The 13,692-nt window shown below is 33.9% G+C and overlaps 1 protein-coding gene across 4 annotated transcripts in view; it reads right to left on the bottom strand.

The window, feature by feature from the left end:
- Pkcdelta (Protein kinase C delta) overlaps positions 1–13,692 on the bottom strand; it is a 29,736-nt gene that overhangs the window by 7,459 nt on the left and 8,585 nt on the right. Inside the window, exons 1-4 of one of the 4 annotated variants that reach the window (XM_069498542.1) lie at positions 5,720–9,495; positions 5,379–5,489; positions 4,171–4,248; positions 2,113–2,249 (exon numbers count right to left, since the gene is read on the bottom strand). In XM_069498542.1, the coding sequence (XP_069354643.1) occupies positions 2,113–2,249; positions 4,171–4,248; positions 5,379–5,489; positions 5,720–9,407 (4,014 nt within the window). In that variant the 5' untranslated portion in view covers positions 9,408–9,495. Of the gene's footprint in view, positions 1–2,112; positions 2,250–4,170; positions 4,249–5,378; positions 5,490–5,719; positions 9,496–13,692 lie in introns of those variants that run through there. The other 3 variants (XM_034969083.2, XM_034969082.2, XM_069498543.1) reach the window with 3 other exon arrangements.

Raw genomic sequence — 13,692 nt, 5'->3', positions numbered from 1 at the left:
TCGAGACCAAGTCGAAACGGACTTATTATTATCGTTATAGAATGTTGTCACCGGCCCTGTTATGAAATAGTTTAGTAAGTAGGTACGAAATGTACATATCCGCTGTACTAAACATTATTTTTCATGTTTATTACATTTAAACGAACGAAAAGAGGTTAGGTAAGCAAATATTTGTAAGATTTTATCCAGCACCTTATTCAAAATTAACGGATTATTTACACCGTAGAAGAAAAAAACTTTGTGATTGTGAGTTTCAAGCCATACTGATTGTAATTATCCCTAGCGAGTTAAGGAAGGTCATTAATGTAAATGAAGAACAAAAAACGTCCTAAAATACAACCTTATGGCCATGGGACTATTTTACAACTGATCCGGAATATCGCTTTCTATTCACGTCTACCTAATGTATTCTATCATTTACGTAAGGAATAACTATATCATCAGCTGTATGTCGTGTGCTAGTAGACATCTTTTAAAAAAACTTTGCCCTAAGGTCGTTCTTTTAAAAGAATATTTTTTAAACAGCATGACCAATTTGACTTTGATGGTATCATATTATTATGTCGGCTATAGGTATTGAGGAGTCAAAGTGCCTACGTGCGTCGTGGAGCCGAGAACGTATGCTTAGAACTTTGATTGAAACATTGTACAAGATTTGGACCCAGGGTCTCCTCAAATCTGTCTAGTGGTTTCTACGTGAACAGACATACTTATACTTTAACAAAAGTAGAGAGATAATGTTCTTTTCGGTTTGCGTCAGATGGAATAGACGTATCTTTCAACAGCTTCATAATCTTAAAATTCGTAACAAAAGTGTTTTGTTGTAGGCGATAGCCAGTTTTTTTCTTGGCAAATTCCCTTGCTTTATGTTTTGTATATATATTTTTAGAACGTTATGTTCGCATACATTTTGTTGGTATATAAATACTTACTATCACACATACAAAAGTGCTAGATTTAATAATGACCATATCTACTTACAAAAAAATCATCTTACCTATTTATCAATGAAGAGAAAATCCTCGAAAAACAAAATTTCCTTTGTTAAAGTGTAATTAATTATACCTACCTACTTGGATAGATAGAAGTTCTGGCATGTTCAAATTAGCGTGTATCTGATATTTGATTCAGATCTGTACAGATTATGTGTTTACCCAGGCCAGATGGACCAAGCCTTCAAGGTAACATTCATAAAAAAATGAAAGAGTTGGTAGCATTTTCTTGTATTAATTCACCTTCTTTTTTAAATCTTTTATCAACAGGCTTTTTACATTTATGTATGTCAGCCTCAATTAATCTTGTGTTATTTTTTTTTATGATTTGATAGTTTTGGATTAGGTAGGTACAAGTGTTTTGAATTCGGGGGTAGTTTAAAGACACCCTAATAAAACTAAAGAGTTCTAAAATTAAATAAATTAAATAAGCAGGTAGGTATACGTGCGGCACGCCTAAAGATAAAGGAAACAACTACTCAGTGGACACGCCTCAACACGTTGAAGATCGCACTTACCTACTTCTGTTTAGGTACAAGTGGGTCAACAGCAAAATGAAAAAATTAGTCTCATGTATTTACTTAATTTGAAATATCTGTGTTCTATGTTCACCTAACAGCTCAAAACGTCGACAAGACGAAAATACAATGCTGCGTAGGTTCGTATTTTTATGAAAAAACTAGATGATAAATATAAAATATTATGTAATGAGAGTTTTAAACTCACCTGTTTATCGGAATTAGCTCAACTATCTGGGATCCTTTTTAGTCTCTTTGGCGCTGCGTCGTCGTGAGCCCGGACTGGTTTGAAAGTAGTCGGACATACTCCGACAAACACGTGAATTTAGCAGCCGTCATACATTTATAAGTATTTACAATGAATATAATTTCGATAGTTTAGACTAAATAATTCCCGCGACGTAATCCGCGTGGATTTAGTTTTTCACATCTCCCGTGGGAACTAGATAGAACACAGCCTATTGTGAATCTCGGAAATGCGAAATGTCTATGTAATAAAATTAGTTAAAATTGTGAAAAAGTTTTAAAATACCAGACACTATTTAACCACGTTAAATTCATGAAAAAATGGTAAATACTATAGAGACTATTGGTTTACTCACCTTACCGAAGCTTCCTTTGCCTAAAACCCTGATAAACTGGAAATCTTCGATTGTGTACTTCCTGAAGCGTGGGATGGTTCTGGCAGGAGGCGTGAAACGGCCAGTTTTCCGGAACAGGTCGTAAGCCGTTGAATGCTCTGTAATGATTTCATTTATTTTAGATGCTGTATAAGTTCTACAAGTGCTACTTTCTGTTAAATTTATCTCCGGCGATGGAAACTAGTATAACGTATATTTTTCATACGGGAATAGTAAATCAATGGTCGTGAAAATATTTATTTTTATGAAAACGCACTCAAAATCGTCATAACAAATAATTCAGTATGTAAGTTTATATTATTATTAATAATAAAGTTTTTTTAAGGCAGAATTTTATTATTTGTAAGTATATTATAAAAAGGGGCCGAATTAAGAACCACCTCCTTTTTGGAAGTCGGTTAAAAATAGAAAAATAAATCGTTTTATGGTTTTTTCAGTGTAGGTATAGGTACATCCCTAATATTGAAGTCGCAGAGTGGGATTTAATATTCATAAGTCCTTTTCTATTCATTGATTGCAATTGATTGTAAGTTGTAGTTCTAGGTATACCTAGATATAGAAAAATAATGTCACAGAAAACAAACAATTTGTGTTTGAAATACTAATTCGAAAACGTAGCACCTATAAGTATGTAAATTATCTCACGAACTATAATTGATTTTCATATTTTAAAAAGATAAAACCAGAAGGTCATAATATTATGATTCTTTATCACGAGCACTATGCTGTCAGTTATGTTGAAGATTCACGTGCTCTTTAAAAATACCGGGTTCATGCAATATCAAGGTCGTCTTAATACTTTAATTAAATGGGTTAATAAAATTAGTCAGGGAAAATATTTTGTTTATATTTTTCGAAGAAAACCAGGTGTGATGCCAGAAGGTATAAAATATGAAGTTTCTTTACAAAAATAAAGAGCTTTTTTCATCTGTAAACTAGCTGATAACCACGTCAAAAAAATATGACGAAATTAAATCTACACATCCGTAGCTTTAAAAATGTGAAACTTTGTATTGACAGTGAACACAGTTACGAGTTTTACTGTGCTTTAAATTAAATAAACACAAGGGCTAAGATACTAGCAAACATCATTAAAAAAAAAATCAAAACTCTCCTAACTTTGTTGCACGTAGGAAACATCTAATGCCATTAAAATGTGTGCTACGGTGGTGCTACGTCATCATAACTATAGGTAACTCTACCCATTACTTCCTACATCCATGACTACAACCGAAAATTTGTAAAGCAGATTCTATTGTGTGTTTAACATTTTCAGTTCCGATCGCTCTCACAAAACCTTGCTCTTTATTTCGTTTGTATATTTGGTTTAAATACAAACGAAGTTACCTAGGTAGTGCAAACTGCAACCAATGAAAATAAAGTACGTACCTACGTCAACTTGAGTAAAAAAAACTGTTTTGCGACTTCATTCCAATAGAGAGTAAAATTATTTTAATAAAAGTGCCTAACATATCTATTATGTATACCAAACATATAATTATGTCGGTATATACTTGAACTTTCTTACGATATTAGTTTAGATTAACTTAGATACCTACTTATACTTAATTTCACAACAGTGTTAGGAATGCGGAAATGATGTGGTATGAGAAACAGCAGCACCCCAAGAGAAAGTGCTGTTAGCGTCTTTATTTTTAGCCGCTTTCGAAATACAATTTGCTTTTTGCCAATTGTGTCAGGAAGCATAAATTTATTACATACGAACTAAAAGTTCTTCTTAAAATAGAGTTTATCGAGTAGCTTGTTTGCATGTACTAAAATAAACCTGACGTTTCACAGAAATAGAAAAATATACTTAGGTACCTATATAAAGAGATTTTTAAATAAAATTGGATGGCGCGATGTTTAGTAAATTGTTAAATAGAATAATAGAATTTTGTGAGACGTGTTATGGAGTTAAGGCGGCAGTGTAAGCAAAGCTCATTTGCAAGAAGAAAATATGTAGAGTTAAAGGACACCCAGATGAGACAAATTTCTCCGACTTGTATTTTTTCTTACCCAACTCTTGTTCCAAGACGTCGTGGGTAAATATTTGGGGAGTTGTGGCGCCTGCCGAGGTACTGGGACTGTCTCCACCTGCAGATAAATACTATAAAACTAACTGCCCAACGACAATTAAGGGCATACAAATTATTACATAATCACCATGCCTGCGTTACATGGAGATCGTTGTTACAACTTACGACGACTAAGTACTATTTAAGCACTTGTATAATAAGTATTTAGCTAGATATTATTATAATTGAGATACTCATAACATTGGCTCTAGAATAAAATAAAAAATGGTACACTCTTCAAATGAACATAAGCTCAAATAGTTATGGACATAGTGAGACTACGTAAACTGTTCATAAATTCTAACTCTTAAGTCTTAAGTTTTTTTAATTGAACCACCAACAGAATCATACAAAAAAATTACATTATTCAAATCAAGTTATTATAAAAAAGTTTATCTAAGTCAAGGTAACCCGACAATAGCGTCTTTAACAAAATATTTTGGTCTTTGTATTTTTACTGTTTTGAATAATATGTTTGATTTTTTATCGACGATCTAGTCAAACATCCCGAAATCGCCGTAAAACAAAACTCCCACCGAGCAATGCCAACAAAGAAGCGACAGTCTGGATGGATAAAAATATCTACGTACCTAATGTTTGAAGCCCCGCCAAATAAATCGGCGATCATCGTAACTTTCGATTGCTCTCGAGAACTACAAGGGCTGGCATTGATTGTATACGATGATTGATCTAACTGTGTCATAAAATATGCTGACCAATTCGTAGCATGGAAATGAATATCATTACGGCCCAAGTTTTATAAAAATATGATTCTAAACAAATTCATTAAATTACATATACATTAAAAAACGGTTGCATTTTAAGTTGAGTATTATTGTAATTATTTGGAAAGTAAAAATGTATGTAGCTTTAGCAAAAATAGAAAGGTCTTTGTTAATTTCAGTTGCAACGATTCTATTAATTCTGTACAGTACAGGTGAGCAGGAAGGTACTGGCTTCTATCCAGAGAGCGGCAGCCGCATAATGCGCCCACGCGGCCCGCCATAACATAAACAAACATGTTTTATCCAAAACTGTTATGGAATAAATTATTATACGCATAGAAGACATAATAAGACCAATCAATCATTATTTAATTTTGTTTTTGTACAATATTGAATATCTGTTACATATTTCAAACATTCCTACCTTTTTTTGATGTTGTTCGAGATGCCAAAGCTTCCACAAGAAGTCGTTGGTTCACTCCACACAAATTTGCCGTTAATTTTTCACATTTTCGATGACAGTTAACATCGCAGTCTACAACAAATAGAGCCATGTTGCGGGTTAAGAGTTACTTAGACTCTTTTATTTTAATATTTGGACGCTTGCTTTGTGCTAGTTCCCTTCCTGTGTAGGTGCTATAATGTGCTTAAAGCCGTGCAAAGCATGCGTGCATAGGTGTGTACCTACAAATTAGTAGGTATATACATATAGGTATATATATTAATATACAAGTTAGTAATAAACATAATATTATTGGACATTACCTTTTTTAGCGTGCAGAAAACCTGATGGCGATGTTGGAGCTGAAGAATCAAAGCCAGAGTCAGCAGAGCCCGTTGATGTTCTTCCATCAGGATTGTTTTCACATTCGTGATATTCGGCTGAAGCATGACTCGATCTTGATTCACCTTCATCGTCATGCCCGTTTTCATCTGTATCTTCCGATGAATCGTCGTCAGATGATTCAGAAGAAGAAGAAGAAGAAGAACGAACTGTTTGAGGGTTTCGTTTTTGAAGAGGGCGTGGCGTAGCAATAAGTGTTTTCAATGCCTTTTCTTCTTTAGCAGGTTTCTTATTAGCAAACACTTTCAATGCGTCCGTAGGTGAAATTGGCTTATCTGTTATTTCAGGTTTTGTTTCTGTCTCTGTTGTTTCCTTTTCCTGTGTTCGTAAATTGCTAGTATTTTTTTCTTCTATATTTATAGATCTTTCTTCTGGTTTTATTTCGTTATTTTGGTCAACTATCAAGTTTAAATTTTTTATTTTGTCATCTGTTTTTGCTGGTTCTGCCTTACCATCTTTTTTATTTTCCATAACAGTATTTTCAATTATTACACTCGCTTCTTTTGGTAAATTTGAAGAAGTCGATACCACATCTGGTTGCTCTGCTTTTATCTCAACAATTTCAGTAATTCGACTAACCTCATCTGTCTTCTTTGATGATTTATTAATTGAAGATTCGATAGTTTTAGTCTCAAGAATGTTTAAATTTTTAGAAACATTGATTGTCGTAGTATCAAGAAATAGTCCAGCGTTATTTTCAATCGGGACTGTAGGAACTTCTTCAAACTCGGCTTTAAAATTTGTTTCGTGGCCTATATCAGACCTTATAACAGGTGTTTGCTCTAAATTCATTGTAATAATTAAGTCTTGCGCGAGTTTATGTTGAGAAGTACTTGATGTATTATTCGACTCCTTTTCATTACCTATGTTTAATGTTTCTTTCACAGCATCCCTTAAATTTGCTTGTGGTATTAAAATATTCTGATTTTTGATAGATTTTTCCTTATTTAAATTCTTCTTTTGCTCACCAATATTAGGTTTCTTACTGTCTTTCGATTTTATGACACATTTTGTGTCTTCTGTTATACTTTTATTTAAAATAATCTTGGTTTTCTCGATATCTTCTGTTAATTCTATTTCATGATTATTTATGGCTTTTAAATTATTTACATAGATATTTTCTTTTTTACTATTGTCGCCTGATTTGCTAGTCTTTTCTTTTAAATAATTCATTAAATTTACGTGTGGTTCTGAAATATTTTGATTTTTACCAATGCTTTCCTTATATAAACTATTATTTTGCTCTCCGATATTGGATCTCTTACTATACATCAATTTTGTGACATTTGTAGTGTCTTCTACTGTATTTTCATTAAAAATGACTTTGAATTTCTCGATACCTTCTGCGCAGTCTATTTCCTGATTATTTATGTCTAATAAATTATTTACATAAGTGTTTTCTTTTTCACTATTCTTGTCTGATTTGTTAATCTTACACATAATAATATTAGTAATTGAGTTTTCAGATTTTGTAAGGTCAGGAGTAGCAACAACTTTATTATCGCTTAAAATATTTTCATTTTCCTCTACATGTGTTGAAACTGTATTTTCAATGATTCCGGAATAATTCATATCTTTTACAATGGAAGTATTTGACAATTTTTTATCATGAATATCGATTTCAGAATCTGTTTTTTCTTCCAATTTATTTATAGGTCCATTTAAAATCTCATTTCCTTTTATTGGTGTAGAAGTTTCGTTTATCTCCTTAATTGTTTCTACACATTTCGCATTAGTTACCTCTTCAAATAGCGAATTAGCTACAATTTCATTTTTTTCTGTCTTAATATTATCAGTTTCTTCTTCCGGGAACCAAAATAATGATCGTTTACTCTGTTCTTTAGCTTCTTCTAAGTTTTGTTTTCTTTTAATTAAATATATTGTTTCTCTTTTTCCAATTTTGTCCCAAAAGTTTCCATCTTCAGGTTCTGGGGATGTTAAATTACCAGTATCTACTTGGGGTGTAGATTTATCCTTAATTTTTGATTTTATACTTTTTCTATGCCCTTTTGTTATTTGAACGTTTGCATTTGGTAAATTCTTATCTTTCCAAATGTTATGGTCTACTTTTTCCATACTTGTGTCTACTTGGATATCTACCTGTGGTTTTAGTTGTTTTTTTAACTTTACACTTTTCCTGCGACTTTCGATTTCAGTTGAGATTTCACTTAAGGGGGCTTCGTCTACTCTACTACTAAATATAATATCTTTTTTACATGCCCGAGACTTTTCCTCAACAGTAACATTTTCAACGATAAATTTTAATTGAGGAGTTGTTGAAGTAATTTCTACCGTTGATGTTATTTTTGTTTTGATTTTAGGTTTCAATATTTTATATATGTCTATCTTTTCTTCAGCAGGGAGTAAATTCCCTTCCTCTTTTGGAGCCTTCACTCTTTTTGGAATTTCTTTGATACAGTCTAATTTACGGATATTACCACCAGAGGAACATTTTCGTAAGCTCCTCCTTTTTGAAGATATTTGCTCCATATTGTCTTTTGATGTAAGGAGACTATGCAAAGAGTGATCTGATTGTGTTGTGGTTAAGCGATTTTCTTGGTGTGATAATTTTCTTATTTTACTATCTTCAGGCTCCAAGTTTATATCAGTAGTGAGATTGTCATTAGCTCCAACTTTACTTAAATCTAAAGATGCAGTACTTAAATTCTCTCTCCTAATTAATGAATCCAATAAAGAAGCTTGTTCTGCCAGAAGCTCCATCGAGCAACGTCTATCCACAGACTTGTTTGTTAAAGTTATTCCATCATTATCGTTTAACTGAACAGAAGATTTTTCATTATCTATGTGAGTTTTTGGAGACATTTTTGTACAATTATTATGTTCATCTTCAACTTTTTCTTTCAATGTAAATTTTTCTACTAACTTAGCTCCCAATGTTTTCGTTTCTTTTTGTGTTTTATATGTCAAATCATCAGCTAATTTTTCTCTCCATTTTTTCGATTCTGTTTTTGTTGAATCATTATTAGTGACATTATTTGGTGCTTCAAGAGGCTTGCGTGGAGAATCTCTTTCTTTTCTTTTCACAGTGTGTAATCTTACAACTGCCCGATCGCGTTTGATGGTAGATCGTCGAGGACCAGGTGACGTATCAATGCCAGTATCAGGTTTGTCATGTCCATTTTCTTTATTAATTAAGGGACTTTCACGTCTTGGTGGCAACCCTGTTGGTGAAGTCGAATTCGAACTTAGCAATTTCTTACGATATTTGTCTCGAGATACGTCAATATCTGCAGTATTAATGTTAATAGGCCGTGAGGTATATGTGGATGGCACATAACTTCTACTTGAGATAGGGATCCTTCTAGGACTATTTATTCTTACCGGGCTTGAGGTACGTTTTTCGGAGATAGGACTTAACATCGGCGAATACGCACGACTACCACTCGTTAACCATCGTGAACTAAGCGGCGTGCGAGAGTAGCCTCCAAGAGATGAATGAGAACTGTAATTTCCACCGGGGTTGAGATAAGAAGCACTGTACGAAGATCCGAACGGAGAAGCTGCACTACTATAACTATACGGTGAACTTGTATAAGATGAAGATCCACTGTAATACATGTTGCTTTTATGATCGGAAAACAGAGGCATAGTAACGCGATAAATAACAAACACGCGAAATAGCCCGACGACGCCGTCGGGCGAGCGCGCGGTTCAGACTGATCGAAGTGCGTGCGCCAGCGCACCTGCGTCCCGCCCACTTCATTCCCGCCTCGCTAACCATTAATATGATTGATTGATGACGTAAAAATATCGATTGTAAGTACTTTTTGCTATGTCTGGATCGAAATCTCAATACTTTCTATTAAAATAATGAGTCATCAATTTTGAAGTTTAGCTTTAAATTATTATTTATCTAAAAACAGCTTAATGCATTTGTTGGCTCGTCTCTGGTATAGAAAGACGAAAATAAATCATAACACGAAATCTTTATTTTTAGCGTCAGCAGTAGGTATAGTTTAAATAGATATTTTAAATAGTAATTTTTGTAATAGATAAATCTTCGTGAATTTACATTTTTATTAATAAAACAAACATGACTTGGCAATGAAGTTTTCATTCAAAAGTTGATCCTAGTATATATTTAGGTTTTCAATAAACCACTATTAATATTACATCCACGACTTTATCCGCGTGTATTTTGATTTTTCAATACCCGTGGAAAGGAATTGATTTTTCCGGATAAAAGATTCTTATGTACGGCCCACTATGCAAGCTATCTCTGTGCCAAATTTTGAACAAAAATTGTATTCACAAACAATTTATCTCAAAGCTTTTCATCTGTGAATACTTCAGTTTTTTTAATAATCCTTACAAAGAATATTTCGATATGGAAATTGCTTTTGTCCTAAGCCTGAGTATTAATTAAATAATATTAAAATTACTAATATAATACTTGAATAATATGACATAATTTGAGACAGCAGTATTTTGTAAAAAATACTCAATTTTACTCTGTACGTTCGTAGGCAGTTTGTAGAGAGAGACTACGGATACGCTACGCATAACTAAGGTGCTACTAGGGTGCTACGATCGTAGCTAGTACCCGCGTAGCGACAAGCGTAGTACAAGTTTCGTAAAGAAATCAATCAATCAGCCTATTTGCGTCCACTGCTGGACATAGGCCTTCCCAAGAGCACGCCACCACACACGATCCTCCGCCTTCCTCATCCACCCACGTAAAGAAATAGAAACTGTTTATTATTTTATTCAAAGCGCTTTTGAATAGTTATTATACCTGATGTTATTAGGCTGATCGCACATTACTAGACGCAAACAATGCTAATTTTCAGTGGTTGAAGTGCAACTAACTCTATGTACCTACGTACTATAAAATTCCGCATATTCCGTACTGTCAAACTTTAGCTTCGATGTCATCGATTTTTTAGAATTTCTTTGGAAAATTTAGAAAAATTCGAATTCACTTAAAAATTTTGCTACGTCTCACTTGACGAAATAATATTCTAATATCGTTAGAAAAGATTACAAACATTAAAAACATATTTAACATCATTGTGTTTTATTAGAAAACACAACAATGTAGGCAGTACAGTAGCCAACAAGAAATATTGTGCATCGACTTTCAGAATGCGATTTCGGCTTTCATAGCGTTGTCTCTGTCACTCATACCTATGTGACATTTTATCGGTCTATCCTTTTCTAAAGGTCTATGTACAATATTTTCCGCCGCAATATAATTAAGGCTCTAATGAATTAAACTAACGAACGACGCGACGGAATAAGGCGATTTTTATTAACAATCGTCTAAATAAATATAAAGGAGATTTTGGTCTCTCAATTACGTAATTATTTTAAAGACTAACTAAAGTATTAAAAGTCAAAGTAGCCCACGTTTATTTTTTGCAAATACTTTCCATATTTCCTCCTTTACTGTGAGAGCTCCCTGCCTACGAGCTACAATTTTGACAAGGTAAACAAGGCTAGAATTTTGCAGATAGGTATTTTATGTATCTATCTATTAAATTATGACTTTTTCTCCGCCCCTCGGGAATATAAGTTCCCGCGTGCTGTAGGACAGCGATATTACAAAAGTATTGTATTATATTACCTGTGCTATGACAGTGTGCGAGAATTGGTATTAAATATGGAATTATTCTTTCTAGAGTTTCAAGATCTGCAGACTTACCAGAGTAAAAATATTACTTACCATATTATACAAGATGCATTTTTATTTTCAAAACTAGCTTAATCCCGCGACTTCGTCCGTTTGGACTACACAAATTTCAAACCCCTATTTTACCACTTAGGAGTTGAATTTTCAAAAATCATTTCTTAGCAGATGTCATAATAGCCAAATCTGCATGCCAAATTTCAGCCCGATCCGTCCAGTAGTTTGAGCTGTGCGTTGATAGAACAATCAGGGTTTTCCTTTTATAGATATAGATAATATTATGACTGCCTTTGAATACAGATTATAATACTGTCGCATACAGTTTTTTTATATGCATATCTTAAGCTCCGGCTAGCTACATACTCCATATTACGCGAATACCTGCACAAGCCAGTTTACGCAGTTAAGCGCGTGCGTATGGATGATACCACGGTATCTTGGGCAAGCTAAAAGCGCGGCTTCTACTTTCGTCGACCTGCTGAAGATTGGACTGCACAATTCTGACTTAGCATGGTTTTACTTGAGCGTGTGGACGGTCGTTCAAACTGCGCTGTTGTCCAAAAATTGCTATAGATGAAACACAATATATTACTATCGTAGTGTGTACATACCTACTCAATATATCTACGAATTGTATTATTTATTAGTCATATAAGAAATTATTCGATGGTTTTTTTAACGTTTTAACAAAAATCTATAAGCAATACATAAATCTTTAACTTGGAAAACTTATATCTAAAACTGGTGGTTTAAACATAAAATGTGGCTAATTCCTTTGTACACAATCTCTAAACTAAACTAAAATATCACGTCTAAATCTATTGCTATCCCTTTCATAATGTTGCTTGCGGAAAAGGAAAGCACTAGACTTAGACCTGTTAATTTAGTTTAGTTTAGAGATTGTGTACTAGAGAATCGGCCCCAGTGTGACTTACTTTTATTTCGTGGTCATCTAAATGACTTTCATCGATCTATAAAGGTTTCAAGGTGCGACAGCAATTTTGGGAAAAATCAAAATAGTGATTTGCCATGGGCCACTAATGTCTATCCCACTTATTCACTTTGCAAATATTTTTTGAATTCTTTCATCTATAATAAGATTGGGAAAGCATTAATTAAAACGGTTCCTTTCAAGTCGATAACTTAAAATAGTAAAGTAGTTACTGAATAAAACAAGTGTGACAGACGGATGGACAGTCGCACCATATCACCATATTCTTTTTATTTGGTACGGATGTTTTTTGTACGGAACCCATATAATCACATTTTCAAAATTTAAGTGGGTAAACTTGCAACCGCGCTTAACCGGGTTTCCAGGTCACGAAAGATTCTTACTTCACAATAAAGTATCCACAAAATTCTAGCCTTGCATCTCACGTCACAAGGTGGCAGTGAGCTCTTGGAAATGGAATAGATAGATAGATAGAAAACTTTAACAAAACAAGACAAAAACAAGGAAACTAAAATCTAAAAACAATTGTATGCAAAGGCGGCCTTATTGCACCGAGCAATCTCCCAGGCAACCTTTGGTAAACGAGAAACTAAGATGTGTTGGATAGTACTTTAGATGAATGGATAGTACTTACACGCAATACAGAGAATCTTATGTACCTATACTTATGTCATACACTGTCAAGTGTCAACTGTCCATTAGTGCATGCCAGAAATAGAACATGCACATGCTTTTTTCACGCACAATTTCTTTACTTGTTACGTGGACACCACAAAATACACGCAAACGTAGCTTCATAAAACTAGAAAACAGAAAGATTACATGCAATAATACTAATCAGATAATATAGTACACATATAGTACAGATATTGTACACATATAGGACAGATATAGTATGTATGTATAGACAACCAAAAAATTATCGTATAAATTTCAATTACGTTCGCATAGTATAAATACTACTTATAAATGCGAAAGTGTGTTTGTTTGTCTATCTGTCTGTTGTTATTATGGGGCGCTTCAACTTGTGTTAGATGCAAGCGCTAACTATCCAACAAGTATGCCTGTGCACACTGCACAATGCACATGCCTCATTTTCGCTGACAATAGTTCAAACTTCAAACCTTGTGGTGTACAGTACGCGACAGATCGAGATGCCAATCGGGATATGATGTGGGAGGGGACGCCCCGCAAACCCGCAAGTCACCCAAACTAGGTTAGCGCAGGGGCTTTATAGGTGTGCGGCACGTCCCTACCCCGATTGCGATCTCGACCTGTCGCGTACTGTAGTT

This window comes from Maniola hyperantus, chromosome 5, assembly GCF_902806685.2.
Source record: "Maniola hyperantus chromosome 5, iAphHyp1.2, whole genome shotgun sequence".
In the NCBI taxonomy this organism is placed as follows: domain Eukaryota; kingdom Metazoa; phylum Arthropoda; class Insecta; order Lepidoptera; family Nymphalidae; genus Maniola; species Maniola hyperantus.
The sequence above is the reverse complement of the archived record's forward strand: the minus strand, read 5'-3'. Positions and strand labels throughout refer to the sequence as shown.